At 40.9% G+C, this 18,527-nt stretch overlaps 2 protein-coding genes across 9 annotated transcripts in view; both read right to left on the bottom strand.

The window, feature by feature from the left end:
• DST (dystonin) overlaps nt 1-18,527 on the bottom strand; it is a 313,666-nt gene that overhangs the window by 59,451 nt on the left and 235,688 nt on the right. For 6 of the 8 annotated variants that reach the window (XM_086461505.1, XM_086461507.1, XM_086461510.1 and 3 more), the window contains 8 exons: nt 10,936-11,097; nt 9,631-9,801; nt 8,194-8,360; nt 5,868-6,027; nt 5,289-5,615; nt 5,030-5,114; nt 3,733-3,974; nt 2,547-2,753 (listed from right to left, as the gene is read on the bottom strand). In XM_086461505.1, coding sequence (XP_086317631.1) covers nt 2,547-2,753; nt 3,733-3,974; nt 5,030-5,114; nt 5,289-5,615; nt 5,868-6,027; nt 8,194-8,360; nt 9,631-9,801; nt 10,936-11,097 — 1,521 coding nt within the window. The remainder of the gene's footprint in view (nt 1-2,546; nt 2,754-3,732; nt 3,975-5,029; nt 5,115-5,288; nt 5,616-5,867; nt 6,028-8,193; nt 8,361-9,630; nt 9,802-10,935; nt 11,098-18,527) is intronic. The other 2 variants (XM_086461508.1, XM_086461512.1) reach the window with 1 other exon arrangement.
• Nucleotides 13,313-14,635, bottom strand: LOC147416045 (uncharacterized). Its single transcript, XM_086461842.1, has one exon. The coding sequence runs from the start codon at nt 14,633-14,635 to the stop codon at nt 13,313-13,315; it is 1,323 nt and encodes a 440-aa protein (XP_086317968.1).

The following is an 18,527-nucleotide window of genomic DNA, read 5'->3' as shown; positions in this document are numbered from 1 at the left end:
GTCTTGTCTTAGTGGTTAATCACGAGCCACACAAAAACAAAAGCCGCAGTTCTGAGATTTTATTCTTTATGAGTCAATCTTTTTCAGCCTTTATAATCCATTTGTTACATGAACGAGAGCACAAACATTCTTTTTCACTATATGTCATTTCTCATTTGATGTAACAGAAAGCAAGTTTTGTCCTAAGTATAGTGACTTCCTAATAGAAAGGTACGTTCTGAAACAATCAGTACTGTAAACATTAGCACAAAGCATATGCACCAGTGGTAGTTAAATCCTGGCTTTAGAAACTGCAGTTCACAACCAAGCTCTTCAGAAGCCCATCTATGAATGAGCCAAATGAAGGAAATGAAGAAGGCGATTTCAAATTTGTTAGACGTACAAATTAACTGCAATGTGACTTCCTGATACCAAATATCCATGGGTATGTAAGTAATATTGACCAAATACTCAATGGAAATATCAAAATCAAGGCATGGCAGTGAAAATTCTAGGTTATACAGCACGGAGGAAGGACAGGACTCTAAAGTCCATTTGCTGAGGGTATAGGATTTCAAATTTGTAATGTTCGAATATAACATTAAGGAATAAAAAGCATAAATTGGTACTCTCTGCATCCAAAATTTGAAGTGTTTTCTTCCCATTATGCATGACAGTTATTTACGAGCCCTGAATTTCACTTGAGTCACTATAAAATCATCTATGTCATCCCCACCCAGTTTAACCAAACATAGTTCATTGTGGTACTTTTTCTTCTAACCAGGAATGACTGACTTGTGAATATGATGACTTCATGATTTGCTCCATGAATGCTTTCTAAAGTACTCTCTATGGCTGCTTTAGAGTGAAGAACAACTAACCCAAAAGTAGAACACGACCTTCTGTTTCTACACACTTTCACTAGGGTAAGACACCTACCAATGCCTTCAGTGTTGAGAAATTAAGATTAAAATACGTAGCTAAACTTATCTCTAGGATAATTTTATCCATCTGGGAGCACTTTGCCCTGGCAGTTAAAAACCAGGACATTGCATTAGACTATTAAGCCTTCCAGCTTCCGTTCACAACACGAAACAATATGCTTACCTGTTCATAGATCTCACTGCGTCTCCCACCTTTTCCCAGTGACATCTAGCACGAACCCCACACCGCTCTTATTAAACCCTCATGTTCTTAGTCGCTTAGTCCTCCACCCAAAACTTTTTAATAGTACAGGCACTTGAACAAGTTGCCACAGGGTAAGCTTACAGAGCACTAGCTTCTCCAAAAATTGTTTATTTTGCATGGTCTCTCTCTGACCTACGTAGAAAGTAGCTTATCCTTCACTAGAAGCATGTTAAGCCACTTGATATTTATCACAGGATATAGTGTACAGGAGTGTATTTTGGTGATGTGAGTTGGGCTGAAGTGGAGGTTAGGGGTATGCAGGACTAGGGTAAAATGTGCCCTGCAACATTAGCTAGTGGAGCGGCAGCTCTGGACCTTTCATGTCTGGACCTGAATCTGCTGAACTTGTGCTAGGGGATGTAACATACTTACAGAATTCATAAAAGTTGAGGGAGAGCCAACATAGACCCTCCTATCTCCCTTTATCACTCACTAAAAAAAAAAAAACAACCTCACCCTTCGTTTTTGGGGTTTGGTTAATGAGACAAGATAATATTCATAGCCAACCCCTTACAAAGAAACATGAAGTTATTTTTAATTTCAGTTACAAGGAGATCTGAATTATTGCCAGCCTCTTTTAGTCGGCTTTCAGCAAACTTTGAAAATATCACACATGCTTTCTCCTTGTCCTGTTACAACTCTTTATGCGAACTATTCTCAGAAACAGAAATCTCCATCAATATTTTTGTGCCTGAACTGTAGGCAGACACTGGAAAATTGTGTTTCCACTATGCATTTATAAGTCAGCTTAAATATGGGACTATTTAGTGATAAAATTACTCCTAAAAGTGTACCCATATATACACCTCTGTGCATGTATAGAAACCTGCACATATTAGATAGCTCCATTTTTGAGCGCCAAGAAGAAAAGCGTTGTGGATATAAACAAAAGCCATTGTTATTTAAATCCTCTACTACAGCTTGAACAAGATGATCCAGCTTTTAATTGTGGAAAGTACAGAGGAGCTAGACAATCAGCTGATGCTAAAAGGTGTGGCAACGCTCGGGATTTCAGTGTTGCATACAGTAAAATTGGCTGGGGATCTGGACCATGTTTTACTTGACACAACATAATCTACAAAAGACATGGGTCATTCAGTTCTTACTTAAGCAAACTCCCACTTAAGGAGCCACAGGGGAGTTACAGCAATTTTAGCCACAGGACTGATGTTCAGGTCATCAAAAAGCCAGACAACTACAACAGTGTACAGATTAGCTGAGTTCTGGCCTTCATATCTTAACAGTGGAGTCCCTTTTCATTCAAACAGGCATCTTGCTGCCTAAGTGCAACAAACTTTTGGCAACATTATTAAAGGACATCTTTTGTTCAGGTACATATAGCCAAAGACTGTTACTGCCCAAAGAATTGTTTTCAGTACCTGCTGGGATCTCAGGATGGCAGCATCAATCTCATCCACCTTCTGAGAGATTGTGTCACTCACTAATCTGTAACGTTCATTGTCCTCCGTTATCATCTTGTCAAGCCCCTCTCTGGCCCTCCATGGCACCAGCTCCAGGAAGGCACTGCCAACTTCATTCAGAGTGTCCAGTAAGCCTTTGTTGTTCTTTGCTTCTTTTTTCAGCTCCTGGAAAAGGCCATTTAAAGTAAACATGCCAGCATACAAGCTGAACACACACAGCATCTACAAGGTATTTTATTCTTTCAACTACTCCCTGAGTCAAGAACTGAAATGTCCTCCACGCAAACCAAACGGATAAACTAGCACACTTATTTTCAGCTCAGTTGTATTAGCTTTTTGATACCGTAAACTGACAGAAAAGTGGGAAATTCTTGAAGAGAATTTTCTACAGAATGTATCTTAAATATACTTCTCCAGTCAGTATGACAGTCTGAAATTCTATGTAACTTTGTAAGAGTTGTTAGTACTTAATGAAGCAACCAAAGAAAATAAAACTAACAGATATTCTTTGCAACCTGCAACTCCATAAGGAACTAAGTCACCAGCAACTGAAATCAGGCATGCAACAATGCAAAATATGATGAATTCAAGCAACTTCTGAAATGAGCAATGACTGGATTAAATTCAAATCAAATAATCACACAATACTTCAGGAATGAGTTTTTCCCTGTACAGAAACCCTCACTGCCATTTCATTTAGGTTCCCCCACTCAACAGTGTCCACACCATCCAATTTACACCACCGTTTTTCTTTTGAAGTCAATATTGTTAAACAAGGTTAGTAATATATATTTTAAATGCTGACTCTTTTTATCCTTCATGGGATGTTATCCACGTCACAACTAAAGAACCAAAATAACTTTGCTTGACAACTTAAGAGTTTTCCCAGGATTAGGTAGCTGCTTGAATAAAAAGGAAATGCTGTGCTTCTCTTGTGCTAAAAATAAATCTCAGCCCAATTTCATAAGTGATTATAACAGATGACTCTGGAAATTGAGTTTGATTCTTAACTACTGTTACGTTTAGTCAAATGATCTGATGCCAAAACTAGGTATTCACAAAACAACTTCATGCCAAATGTAAGTTAACACAAAACAGCAATAAATCATACAGCAATTAATAATTCACAGGTTCTAAAACCTACTTTTTGTCTTTCTTGTACTTGGCTTAATTCTTCACCCTTTGGTATCTGAGTTTCATATGAGAGTAACTCCACCTCCACTTTGTCAAGCCATTTGCAGAGTTCCTCGTGAGTTGAGTGCAGCTGGCCTGCAAGCTGCAGAGCCTGCTCTAAGGTCTTGGACACATCAGAACTCAGTTTCGTAATGTCTTTGTATCTCGCTTTAATGCCTTCCAGTTTATCTTGAATTATTATAACTTCATCACCTAAAATATCAGAGGGATCTCCTGTGATCACAAATTTTAAAAGCAAAAAAAACCCCACCACCCAAAGGCCAAACCCCACCTACTACAGAAATCTCCATATTTTACTCATAAAACAACCCAAACAAGATGACAAGGCCAATCCTCAACTGTTGTAAATTATCCTACTGTCACTAAAGTCCACAGCTCAGGATCTGTGAATCTTTTTTTGCTTTACTAAACTACTAGTAAGTAAGGACTGAGATCCAATATTTAACACAAATGTTCCTTAAAAAACCCCACCCTTAAATTCACTTCTTATAATTAATTATGAAAGGGTTATTGAAAATGTGAAATAAAAAAAAAATCAACAAAATACTAACTAGATTTTCGATTACAGTAATACTTGACATCACTGTACATACACCCTCATTACTACCCATTTAAAATACAACTCAAAAGGCTAAAATAAAAACAACGTACTGAAATGTATTAGCATATATTCAGATTTCATTACAGACTATGCATAACGCCTGAGTTTGGAACAGAAAAGGATACCCCCCTGCCCCCAGCCACAGTGTGTCCGGGCAGATGTTGATCTACAGAACAGACACAACTTTTGTTGTGTACAACTGCAATGCAACTTTTCCCACAGTATTGGACAAAGCTTTCCCCTTGCAGTAAAAGGTAGTCTAATATCTCCTTCATCTGTGGATGCCTGCAGGGAATTGACAGCGTCCCCTGCCAAACAGCCCTCCATTATGAGTAATGTCCATAACTTGCTATTAGGAATGGAATGCAGGTTCACTAAAATAATTTTCCACTAAAAATAATAAAGGATTCAAGGGCCAAATCCTCTACAGGCAAAAAAGGACTTTTGCTCGCTTACATTAATAGTAAAATCGGCCCAAAAACATAACCTACCTTGACCTCAAACCTTGACTTTAATAAATAACTATGTCTGCTTTAACCAGCAAATAAGGACTAATATTTACAAGTTCCACTTGAATTTTCTCACAAGCACTTACAAATACAAGAAAAAAAAGCCTGATGAGTCATAGTTTTATGTAAGTTCTCACCCGTTGTTTGCTTGAGAAGCTCTAAGCCATTTTGTATAGCCAAATCAACATTCTGTTTTCTAAGAAGAATCTCCTCCTGAAGATCCTAAGAGAAAAGGCCATTCATGTTAGCACAGGCATAACAAATTATATTATTTTTATTTGGAATAAGCATATTGCCATTTTAAACAAAATATATCAATGAAAAATAAATGAAGTATGGAAAAACAAATCAAATTTTAAAATGAATTAAATAATAAATAAACAGAAATCAAAATACCAGTAGTTCAGAGTGCTGTTTCTCAAGCAATTCTGTGTTGCAATCTTGGACAGACAATTTGCTCAGTTTATCATGGATTTCATTCAGCCAGTTCATTAATTCGACTTCATCCTCCCCAAAAATCTGAGCATTGCTGTAAGCTTGCTGGAGAAGTTCAGATCTGCTGTTGCTCTTCTCTTGAATCTCAATGTATCGAGCCTGAGAAGAATCTAGCTTTTCCTGCACCATATCTTTATCTTCCCTGGAGCTCATAGTCTTTAGAGACTGACCAGTGCTAATGGCCTGATGTAAACTCTTATTGTGAGCTAGGACATCATCTTCTAGGGCCTACATTTTTTTAAATAATGAAGAATAATGGAAAAGAAAAACAGAAAAACATAAAGGAAACGTAAGCGGAACTCAATAAAAACGGAACGAAAAAGGACACATTGCCAACGTAAATATATAAAACTCAAATTACAGAAAAAAAATTCAGTATGGTAAAACATAGGTACACCACAACAGCTTTGCCAGTTGTGTTGTACTTTACAGAAGCGTCTAAGAAGAATGACACAAGCAAGTGTGTGGTTTGTATCTTACTTTATGCTGAGAAATTTGCTGCTGCAGTTTGGAGGCCTGCGTTCCAATGGGTTCTGCATTTGCAAGCCTCTTCTCTGTGGCAGTCAGCCACTCCACCAGCGGCTCCAGAGCTTCATGGAACTGCTGTGCTACCACCGAGATGCCTTCCAACTGACGGTTCCTATCAACACCCCAAGAGAAAGTTATTTTTCGTGATGAAGTAAGTGTGAAATAGTTAAAAAAAAAAAAAAAAGCAGCCCCTTGAATCCTTTACAAAAAGAAAATTCTCTTTTATTGTAGGAACAGTCACCAAATAAAAGAGAAATATACCCACGATACTCAGTGAAAACCAAGGTAAAGTAAAAATCAAACAAAATTTAAAAACCCACCTCTGAAGCTGTTTGAAACTCTTTTAGCCAATATGCAAGTTTTGCAAATAAAAAGAGTATCACTTTATTTGTGTATTTTTTTGCTAAAAATAATCTACCACTCAATTCAGCAAAACATTCTTTTATATCCAATTAGGATAGTTCTCAAGTTTCTAGCTGTCTTTAAGCATGAAGTTACATTCCCTTAACTACTATACATGTTTTAAAGTTAGGCAAAGGCTTTACTGAACCAGAACATATTGTCATGCTTCCTCAGCACTGTAAAATATCTTTAAACATTTGTTCAATGATGTGAACAGAACAATTTGGCTCTACTTTTGCATCTCTTGTTCTAGATAAAAGCTCTCAAGTCGAGAGACAACACTACTAAAGCACAGAGACTTGACCTTCAAAATAAAAAAGCAGTATCTAAAACATTTCTGTTTCAGATTATTTCATTTCAGAGAAGGCTCTTGATTACAGGAAGAGTCTTCTCTACAACCACTGCTGAACAAATTTCATTCAAGCAGACTTTTAAGAGAGATTTGCCCTACGACAAGGTAGACTTGACATGCTTAGCCACAGAACACTCAGGGAAGTACTCTACATAGTTTTCAAAGTCATCCTCAAATCTCCTCTTCATTTCTAGAGACCAGTCAAATAAAAATGGAGACAAGCTTGCAGCTAATAATGGCTTCGAAAAAGTTACAATTTGATTTTTAATTAAATATCACTAGACTGGGAGAATAATACTAAATTAAACATGACATTAACATTCACCCCAGCTAATCAGTCAGATTCCTTCAATTAAAAAAAAAAAAACAACCTAAAAAAGGAAATAATGGTCTATTAGTGGTTGACTCTACTAATTAAATAATCATATTATTAGTATGAGGTAAGAAAAGAGGTTCAGGGTAAAGGAACTAAAGAGAGGCTACCAGAAGGAGCAGGAGACAACAGAAGTGAGTTCAATGCTACTCTAAGCACCCAAATCCCAACACATCCATTTGTTCTTCACTGTAAAGCTTCACCATTCACTTAAATTCCTTTTCTTCAACTTTCCAAATCCTTTCTTGTTCTCAGTTATATGCCTTTTTCAGGCCACCTCTTATGCACACTCTTCTCTCTACTCTGAGCAAGCCTGTCCTTTTTCAAATCCCCACCTAGAAAACATGTTCAGCAACCCTTTCAACACAAGATTTCTTCAAAGACACTTTACATTTCATAACTTTCCACATATTTTGTACACTGACAACAGTTCTTAAATCTAAATGTGTGTATGGTTTGGAGGTTTTTTTGTTTGTTGGGGGTTTTTGAATTAGTTGTTTGGGGGATTTTTTGTTTGTTTGTTTGAATTAGAACTTGAATTGGACTGCAATGTCTTTAAGATACAAGTATTTTCTGTGTTGCTAGAATAGATCTACATACTTTGACGGTCTTCTTTCTTCTTAAGAACTAAGTGAGCTCAGCACCTTGCCTAAGTATATCAGCAACTGACAGTATAAGGATCTCTTAAGTTCTGGAAACTAACTACATGGATGACACCAAACAGAAAAAGGGAAGAAAAGCTGAGTGCCCCCTCTTTGTAGCAGCGTATCAGAATTTTGACATTTCAAGGGAACATCATTATTTGTTAAGTTAAAATTCTATGCAAAACAGGTTCTTGCATCAAGAAACCTGCATTCTAATGAATTAACAGAGATAAAATATTCAGAAGATACACATGTAGTTAATCCTAGCAAATTGTAGCATCTTAGGCTAAAACTTTTTTTAAAAAGCTTTCGGTCTGTTCAAGTCACTTCTCTCCATTTTTCCTTCAGAGGAGCTATTACAGCAACATCAAGACATGATAATGTAATGTAATAAGAAGAATGACAGCTCTTAAAAGATTTCACACTATAGAGTTCCACATGCTGCTTCTAATCATCTATCACATGCTATGTCTACACTTTTCAAATCTATGAAAGGATTTCCAATACCTTGTTTCAGCTTTACTGAGCAATGCATCCCATCGACTATCCAGGAAACTCAACTGTTTCAAGATTTTCACTCTATCAGCAGGTTCTGCTGACTCTGCAATTTTCTCCCCTTCACGCTTGATTACCTCAACCGTAGGCTTGCGGTCATCCAGCAACCTCTGGAGAAGCTACAGAGAAAGCAGTCAGGCAGCAGGTTATTAACAATATTGAAATAACACAAATGTAAAAACAGAAGGAGCTAGACTTCTTGAAAACCTGTTAAAGCAAAAAAAAGAAAAAGCAATGCCTCTATTGTGAATGCTAATCAAAAAAGAGGCACACACACCATACACCAACCCACCCCCTCCTCGCCCCCAACACATACTCATTTTAGTTTCTCATGTGTTTTGCAATGAACAGCAGTTTCACCAAGCCAAAACAAAGTCCTTGGTTTCTATGGGGTAAAGAGGTGTTGCAGCCTGAAGAGTGAACATATAGAGGAAAAAGTTCTATTTAATACCATTGAGGAAAGTAAGCTATTTAGAGTATCTGATACAATTTATAGGAACATTTTTGAGAAAGCTGCATGCTCTTCTAGATTTGCCAACGCAAAGATAATTCTGACAGGTAAGGAAATAGATATAAAAACTATGGCATAATCGACTCATCATTTGTTTGAGATACAATTGAGTTCACTGATCTAGCCCAGTAAATTAACTTCTCTGTGAAGAATAAAACACATCTCTGTCTAAAATCCTCCCTTCCTCCATTCTCTAGTTGTCTTTGGTAACACTAACATTTCGCCTCTGCAGATATCCCAACACGACAACCTGTATTGATCATAACTTTATATTAAATCTCTGAGTGTCAGTGGGCTACATGGTCCAACTGCATGGACTGTATGTTTGATGAGCTACATTATGGTTATTTTTCCTATAACCATTATGAAAATTTACAAAAGTTGACAACACCGATAGCGCTTCTACATTAGCACAGGCCATTTCCCAACAGCATTCCAACTAATTCCAACCAGCAACAATCATATCACAATCAGGATCAAGAGCCAAGTATTTAAGCCCATAATCTGCAATATTACCTTGGAATTATTACAGTAAAAATTTACTAATTTTTATTTCCTGCTTTCCAAATGGCTAACCACTGGATTTTATGCTTTCTCTTTTTCCAATGGACCTTTAACAATCCTTTCCAGATACCGCTAATAATGCTAAGCAGAGCTCAGATCGCACAGTGTCGCTCTTTGTCTTATGTCCCAGAAGATGAGCACTCTCCCAGCCCTGGATAGATTCCTGAATATCGAACAGATGGCTGCTTTAAACACCTCAGCACACTTGAATGTAATATAATACACTTGAACAGATTTTATGCTTTGCCAAAGACTGGGAATTTCTTCTCATTGATCCTGTGGAAGAAGAGAGATTCTGAATGCATTTCACTTACTTTCTGTTCTTGTATTTGGGCCTTCACAACTTTGAATTCAGCAGATGGTGGTTTCTGATTAGCCACAAGCTCTTCTGTATCGATGAGCCAGCTAAGCAGAGATTCAAGGGCATCCTGAAATCTCCCACAGTGAAGGAGGGCTTCCTGCAATTGTGCAGCACGCTGGGCAACCTGAAAAAAAAAGGAGAGGCTTGGACTGTACTCACCTTTTGTTTTAATTTCTGTGGAATGAGTAGCCAAAATCTGTAGAACATCTGGCAACACCACCACCAACTACTCTCATTTTCATAGCTATTCATAACAGCACTATGGCACAACTTAGCATTAATCTCTCAGGGCTACAGACACCCAATAAAAAGAAGAGGTTGACTCCCAGTAAATCGAACAGCTCTACTAGTTATTACAAGAGATACTTCCTTTTTATATAGCTACAGTATTATGAAGTATACTGACAGGACGATTTGGGTTCAGGCAATCTTCATTTTCCTTATAGAAAGACCGAGCCAGAAACCTAAAGTAGGAACTCTTAATAAGGTGCAATAATCCCTTCAAAGAAATAGGAAAGGAGAAGGCAAATAGGTGAACCACAGGTGTCTGTGGTTCTGCTGCCATCACTCCTTCAGGAAGACAGGAGTGTAGGAAAATGAGTGCCATTTCTACTTCCCATCCTTTCCATTTTCCAACAGCAGCTATTGCTGGAGAAGGACTCTTTGAAAGCACAGAAAAACATCTACAGCCAGTTTTACAACACCGTGGTACCTTCTGACATCTCAAGCAATACAATCCTTAAGATGCTATAAAGGAACTGTGCCATTAGTCACACAAAGCTGGGCTGGACCCCCGCTCTGTGCACTGCACAGGTACAGCAGCGCACATGAACGGATACAACACAGTGAAAAGAACACGTGAACAAAGACTGAAGAACTACTTGAAAGTGACTGACTACAAATGACATAGCTACCTTTTCCATGAATGTGTCACAACTCCAACCTCTTTGATTGTGTTATCAAATTTCCCTGCTTTGTTTAAGCAGGGAGCAACACACAGTCCTAGAGGAGTCTCTCCTGAATAAAAATCCAGGACAGACCTACAGAAAGTTCAATAAAACCTTATAAATGACAGTAATACCTCTGGCTACTAGCGATACAAATCTCAACCTCAGAATTACCAAGAAAGTGATGGTGTAAAGTAATATAATTCATATTCTTAGTGAATATTTAATTTCCTGTATTTTGAAAGACATCAGCAAGCAAATAATCAAAAAGCAGAGCACAACAAAAGCAGAATAGTATACAAAATAACAACCTTCTTATTAAGAGTCTTCCATCGGGTGTTGACATCTTCAAGGTCATGTTCAAGGTTCTCTGTGTTGGTACTTTTAGCAGCACTTTGAATAAGGCCTTGACCCAACCAATTTACCTCCTGTTGCTTTACTTGCAGGGGTTCGATTTCTTCTTTCTGGAATACCTGCAGTTGAAACCCAAGACACACATGAGACACTGCATCTTCTGACATAAAACAGGTCTGGTGTTTACACCGCACTATGCAACAACAAAAAAAAAATTGCTGAAAATTGGTTTCTAGAAGAAAGGAAACCATTCCTCATCGGCACCTTCCTAAAAAACCCATAAATCTAAACAGAATAGACTCAATCTAAACAGTAAACCCAATACACCACAGAGGGAAAATGATGTACATTTCCATGAGTAGTTTTAGACAGGAAGGAAAGGCAGAGAGAGAGAGAAAGGGGGGAAGTTTGGGTGAGTTTTTTTTTGAGGGGGGACAGGGGAAGAACGAACTTCTAAGGGAGGAAAAAACTCGAGACCAGAGAAACTCATCTGTTTAATTATCTATCTACAAAACCTACCAAAAAAAATGGCACAGAAGGATTGTTGAGTTGTCCTCAAATACATAAACAAACACACACCAAATGAGACAACTGGGCATTTTTTCCCAAATTAGGGAAAAAGCAGAAGTCTTAAAGAAGCAGTGAAGGATGAGGTATTTTAAGGTAGTTTTTAGGAGAACATAATGGTAACAAGCAAAGAGCAGGCACTACAGATGCTGCTGAAACAATATCCCAGTGGACTCCCAGGAGAACGGGTTTTCATTCAGAGGGATATTCTTGCAAATTGCAGGCTTTGACCGTACCCAAAGAGCAGTTTGAGCAGTTTTCTGTTTGCTTTATTTTACTCTTTCAGGTATTTAAGCTTTTTCAGAGCCAGATTATTACCATTAGCAACAGCAATGTAAATTTCCATTTGTATTCAGCTGCATTAGGCTGCACTGACACCAGTGTCAATGAGATCAGAAAATGGCCTGAAGCCCCTGAATTAATTACACAGGCCAGTGAAAAATAACCAATGAATAAACAATGCTAAAGAATGCTCAACTTTTGACCCTAAATCCTTCCATTTCTATAGCAGCATTCAGGGACAGTTTTGGTGCACACTCAGTGCATTCAAAGCAACCTTGCTCAGCATCCTGAAAAGCAGAGATCACTTCTAACACACCAGTGACTCTCCTCTTTTGCACCAAACGCCGTGTGGCGAGCGATTGCTGCTAAAGTAGCAGACCTCAGGTGCCTGAGCACACTCCCACCAGCTTGACAAGTCAATCCAGAAGCTACAGCAACTACACTAAAGACGAGGGGCAAATAAAGACCACTAAGGATTTTGTTCCTACGGACAAGAAAAACCCTGAAAACTGTAAGGCTCTGGTTACACAAAAAGCGAGAGAGTGCAACCAGCTGGCTCGTCCCAGAAAAAGGAAAACGCTTGTGTTTTTCTTGACTGTAGGGTAGGGAGGAGGCAGAGTAATATTTCCACACAGAATCAATAACAAGTTCTCCTTTTACGTGCCATAAAGCCTCATCTTTCGAAAGAAACGTCCTACCACAGACAGGACTGATCTCCACAATCTGCCCTTTAAAACTCGTGCATTCTTTGCAGAGAGAAGCTTAAAATAAATTACAATTATTGCCGAGGCCAAAGTTTACCAGAACAACTTAGCAACAAAGCTTGAAGTATCTCAGATTTCAACCAGAGTGGGAAGAAAAAAATTACAGACCCGGCAAACACCCTTTCCCTATTACAAAGCTTCACTTCTTACTCTCTTACCTCATCCCCCACTCGCAAAGCGCTACAGGATCCTGCGCTTGTAAAACACGACCGTAACGTCAGCTCTGCCTTCTGGCAAGCAAAGGCAACAGGCGGCTTTCAGGGGAGGCGGTGAGCCTTTAATCCGCCTGCTCTGGAAACCGCAACGATCTGATACTGTAGCCTGTACCTCGATGAGTACAGGCTGCTGGGGCTGAGCTGGCCCGGCCCGGCCCGGCCCGGCCCGGCCCGGCCCCGCCTGTGACCGCGCTCCTGAACCCCCAGAGCCGGCTGGGTGCGCGGAGGAAGGGGCGCTCCGGTTCGGCAGGAAGGGGCACCAGCTGGGCGAGAAGCAACCCTGCCCCCCCCCCCCCCCCCAGCTGGAAGCGATCCCCCCTCGGAGCCTGCCCCCGGTTCATTCTCTGTGCTGACCGTCTCGCCCACCCTGGACACCCCACGTGTGCTGCGTGAATGAGACCGACTGCTGCATCTGCCGAATTAATTTTAAAAATGACATTTTTGCAATAACAGCAAAACTTAAAAAAGCTTTAAACAAGTGTCTTTAAGGATGCATTACAACTGTTTCACCAATCTATGGATTTCTTTTTTTTTTTTTTAATTACCTTGTTAGACAACAGGCCATTGCAGACCGTATCCAAGGTTTCTTGGATGCCAGTAGTCCAGATATTGCCCTTACTTCTCCCTGGGAAAGCTTCTGGACAGTTTACAGTACTATCTAATTCAAGCTGTTGAACAGAAAATGCCATTTCATTTGAGTCTGTACGTGCTATACTGGATTCCTCCGTATCAGACAAAATCTCGTATCTTGCTAAATCCAAGTCACTAGTATTTACAGCAACATTCGCATAATAAACATCTACATGCAGAGGTGCATCATCCACATAATCGTCCTCTACTGTTGTGAATCGTGTTTTAATTTTCTCATTAACTTCATACGCATTTTCCCCTTCATTTTCGTCAGGGGAAATACTTCCATCACCTTGAAGAGGATCTTCACGTGACAGAGTTTTCTCTTTGAAACCATGTAAGTGAGAGTATTTCCCTCCCATCTCTTCCTGATCACTTTCACATGTCTGTGCGTTGCTTTGTTTCACTTTTCCAGAGGGTAAAATGTCACGCAAAGCCAATCTGCCGCTTTCTTTGACAGGGACACTACTGCTTGCAAGCAGTGGGGTTTGCTGCTCTCTGCAAATTGCTGGGAAATATGGTCTGAACTGACCTACTGCATGGATATCTTCCGCAGAAGATGAACTTCGTATTTGAGTTTGCTCCCCTGCTAACAGTGTATCTTGTTTTTCTTCCCTTTCTGTTGGAGGGCTGCATAAACCAGAGTCATCCTCTTCCGAGGTAAGAGAATTCGTACCCCATTTGCATTTCCCTGACCTAGCTGTATCTGACATATCCGCAGTTTCGTTAAAGGAGCATTCACTTTTATTTGTGTAATCTGAAAAGTTGGGCGGAACAAACACTCTCCACGATCGCCTATGCTCCTTCTTTTCTGTGTGAGACTTCGCTTTGGGTAACCCAGCTGTCCGAATTATATCGCTGTTCAGTTTGAGAGCATCAAAGATCATTTTTTCATCTAACTTGTTAGCTTCACGGCTTCGGAGCTCAAAAACACTGGAAGAAGTAAGGGCACCATTGGAGCACAAAGTGCTGATGTCCAGTGTTCTGTGACTGTAGGGTAAGGTCCGGTCTGTGAAATGCCTCGAGGAGAGGCTGCCCTTCGAGCCCGAATCGATCTGTTCATTCAGCCGCACAGTGTCATAGATGGACCTCTGGGGAACATAGCAGTCCTCGATATTTAGATCTTCATCTTCTTCCCCTTTGCCAACACACGGAGGATTCTGACGTAGACAATCTGGCCTGCTAAGCGGCTTCCCCATCCTGAAGTTATTTGCACAAGTACACTGTTATACCTCCGTTTTCATGGATGCAGGGGAAACATTTAAAAAACACTAGCACTCTGAAGAATTATAGTAAACTTGCCCTTAGTGTAAGATGCATAGATACAAAATATATACCATAACTTATGAGGTGGCTGAGGTCATTTATAATCAGTGCATCAGTTTAAATGCAACTTTACCTGGATGTGAGGCTCTCCCCCCCGCTCTCTAAAATATAAAGTGCTTCAGTAATAAAGTAACAGAAATCACCCAATGTCACAGAAAAACAAAGTATAGCAAAAACCAGCAGTGGCTCAAACATTTCGAACACTCCATAGAAGGCTTCATTTATTTTTCCAGGTCAGAATCTGTATCTGAACTCTCCCGAATAAGCCTTCCAAACGAACAAGCGTTACAGAAGGCAGCCCATTATCTTCTGTAGGTAACTGCTTAACTGTAATCCATTTAACTGGTTTGCAGAGTCCCATCTCCTTTATAAATAAAACATGGTGCGGCAGCTTAAAAAGACAGAATCCACAGTGTCTGTGTACGGTCCAGCCCAAGGCACAGAGAAAATCTTGGGGGGGGAGAAATAAGTTAAATCCAGAACAGTAGGAATAACAAACCAGCCCTTTGCTTTTTTGGCAGCAGCTATAAATAACCTTGATCCGAACGGCAGCTTATCCTCCTCTGGTACCAGGCTTGTCCGTGGTGCCTCCGCAAGCCCCACAGGAAAACATCCCTCTCTAGCAGCCGAGCCCAGGCGTCCGTCGAGCCGACAGTCGGAAAACAAAACGTTTCGGGCCGGTTCTCCCCACACCGCCCTGGAGAGCCGTTTAAGGCAGCCGCAGCGCAGGCGTGGCGCGTCCCCCCGAAGGCACGGCAGGTCTACATTCGGCAGGTCCCGACTACCAGCCGGAGCTCCGGCACTGCCCTCCCTCCTTCCTCCTCATCTCCGGAGCGCGGCTGCGACGGAGGAGCGGCGGGAGGGAGACCCCCCTCAGCGAGCGCCGGCGCGCACCGCCCGGCCAGGCCGCCCGCCTCTCCCGCGGGCCGGCGGCGCCCTCCCAGCGCCGAGCTGTAAGAAACGCCCCGTTTCGCTCCTCAGGCAACATCTGCTACCGGCCCACCCGCGCCCGCAGCGCCGCTCTGGGGGCTGCCCCCCTCCCCGCCGCCTCCTGAGCTCCGCCGTCCCCCCCCCCCGCGCCTTCACTGGCCGCTCACGGCTCTGCGCGGGGAGGCCGGAGCGCGGCGGGAGGCCGGGACTGCCCCGACCGAGCGGCCGGCAGGGCGCGGCGCCGGGAGCCGGCACCGCCTCGGCCCGCTCGCCGTCCCGAGGGAGGCTCTGGGAGCGACGCGCGGTGCCCTCGACCGCCGCCCGCACCCGGCCCCGCCGGCTGACAGAGCCGTCGTTTAAATGGGCTCTTCCACACCGCAGTGAAATCCAAAGATTATCTGCGTGTTATCTTAAAAAAATCCCTCAAACTTGTCTTTAGGCAGTATGCTGTTGGAATAGTCACATGTTACTCCATCTGATGTGCAAAGAGAGACGTTCAGTCCAGTCTTGATTCTCCCCAGCCCGGTTCCTGGCTCTGAGGCAACAGCTTGGGGTGGCTTGGCCTGACGGCAGCCGCCGCCCAGGACTGTGGCTGGGCCAAGGCACCCAGCTCCCACCAAGGGACACTGCAAAACCTTAGGGAAAAGTACCTGTAAGGGGAGGGCTTTTTTAATGACACTTAAGAGCAGCACAAAACCAGCCTAACAGGACAAAGATTCAGGTTTTGCACATTTACCTCTTTTAAATACTGTTGAACACTTTGCACCTACAGTGGTAGCTCATGTAGGTGAAGGGTTGGGAGAGTCGCAGGTCAGTCGCCGACAGCACAGGAGAAGCCATCGTGACCAAGCTGCTCTGCTGCAGTAGAAACCATACCCCTAACGACTACAGACCTGCGCTGCTTGCGTGACAGCAGCCATCAGTCATGGTGACAATTCAGACCTCCATTTAAGGAGAGCATATGGCACTTGGTGCTAAAACTCAACGTAGGGCATTAACTACACTCAGCTGGAGCTTTCCGCGTTAAGCAGCGAGCAGGATACACTGCATGCAAGAAACACACACACACCCCCCACTTGTTTATTGATTTTCTTGATAAACAGTCAGATACATATCAAAATTCTAAAGTCATGCGAGACAAGCTGTCTCTTCCTCCTCTCTGGTGAGCAGCCATAACATTAAAATTACGCCAAGCAGATACGCACCTCCAGATTCTCTAGTTGAGAATATATACTATAATGGTAAAGATGAGAAAGAAAAGCACTTTTTGAGGTCCTGTCATCCATGGTTATTCTCACCCGAAACACCCACAAACAGATCCTTACTGAACTCATAGAGAGTGCTGCACCGTTTCATAGGGGAAGTCTATAACTGAGATTGGTCTGTATTTGTTCAACAGTAAAATGATTTTACCAACATTTTAAAGATATTTTACCATTTTTCACTGTATCTACTAAAGACTTTCATATGACACATCAGTCACTTTCAAACACAATACTTCAAAAAAAAGTTCAAACAGTTGCTTATTTTACCTTTGCTTTTCAACATAGACCCTAACGTAGTAAATCCCAAGGAAAGCTGGTATCTTACTCCAGGGTTTGTAAACCAGTGCATGGGAAACGCAACACTTGAAATTTCTTATTGAGCATAAAGAGAAACCTCTGATAATTCTTCCAGCATTATCTGCCTTCAAAGCAAAAAATCAGAGAACAAGCACCCTCTACACAACTAACAAATGTAGATGCGGCACAGTGACACGGTTTAGAGGTGGACTTGGCAGTGCTAGGTTAATGGTTGGACCCATGATCTTAAAGGTCTTTTCCAATTGAAACAATTCTGTGATTCTATAACATAAGCCAATTAAAATCTTAATTCAAGCTCATTGGGAAGAATACTCAGGCTAGCTAAAAATTCCCATAAAGTTCAATTAGAAGGCAATTTCTAATGACTACATACACTTTTGTTTCAAAAATAAAAGCAAAAATCAAATGAACCATATACTGATGAAAGCTGTAACAGTGCCATGTCGGTTTTACTAAGAAGAATGCCTTTCAATGGCAGTACAAAGAATTGTGCAAAGGTTTCAAGAGGTAAAATAATTCAACTTTTGGGTTTTTTTCTTTCTCTATTTCAGAGAGAAACTAGCTGCAAATACTGCTCCTATCACAAACACCCTAGCACTGTGTGGCTACCCAAACCTGGGGCGTTCAGTTCAGCCCAGTGGCACAATTCTTTTGCTTCTGAAGAACGGTGGTAGACTCAGTGTACCTCAACAGACTTAATTTACTGACACTTCCTTTTTGTACCAATCTATGCACTGCGTACAGACTTTGGGGGAAAAAAAAGTCTAACAAAGCTTAGTTAATTAGTAGTTAATTTTGTGTGTTTTATATTAATTGAGACAAATTCTTCATTTGATTATACTCTTCCTGGTGTACTTTGTGAAGTAAGTCATGGTTCTACTTTCAAATGAACTCCTCTTTAGATTTTCATTTACAGAACGCAAATTTTATATCTGCATTGTAAATAAATATGGTTTAACACGGACAGTAAGTACTTTCAACTTAACACTCTATACTGACTGGAATAAGTAGATTACAAAGAAGGAATATAAATAAAACAAGTACGTATATGTATATATTATATATATATAAAAAATACAACTCAAAGCCTGTTTATTTTTTTAAAGTAACTATGTGTTTTAATGTCATGCCAAGAAAACGCACAAAGCTCTAACTCTTTGTACGTAAAAATTGGTCAAACCACAAAAACCACCTCTGGCCCATTACACGAGATCCTTCCCTGAAGAGAGTGAAGATTTCATGTGAGTAAATC

Source organism: Leptosomus discolor, chromosome 2, assembly GCF_034619465.1.
Source record: "Leptosomus discolor isolate bLepDis1 chromosome 2, bLepDis1.hap2, whole genome shotgun sequence".
NCBI classification, from domain to species: domain Eukaryota; kingdom Metazoa; phylum Chordata; class Aves; order Leptosomiformes; family Leptosomidae; genus Leptosomus; species Leptosomus discolor.
This window is presented reverse-complemented; position numbering and strand designations above follow the sequence as displayed.

What these genes read in the sequence shown, in the direction of transcription:
- LOC147416045 (XM_086461842.1), bottom strand. Translation starts at nt 14,635, where the DNA reads ATGGGGAAGCCGCTTAGCAGGCCAGATTGTCTACGTCAGAATCCTCCG.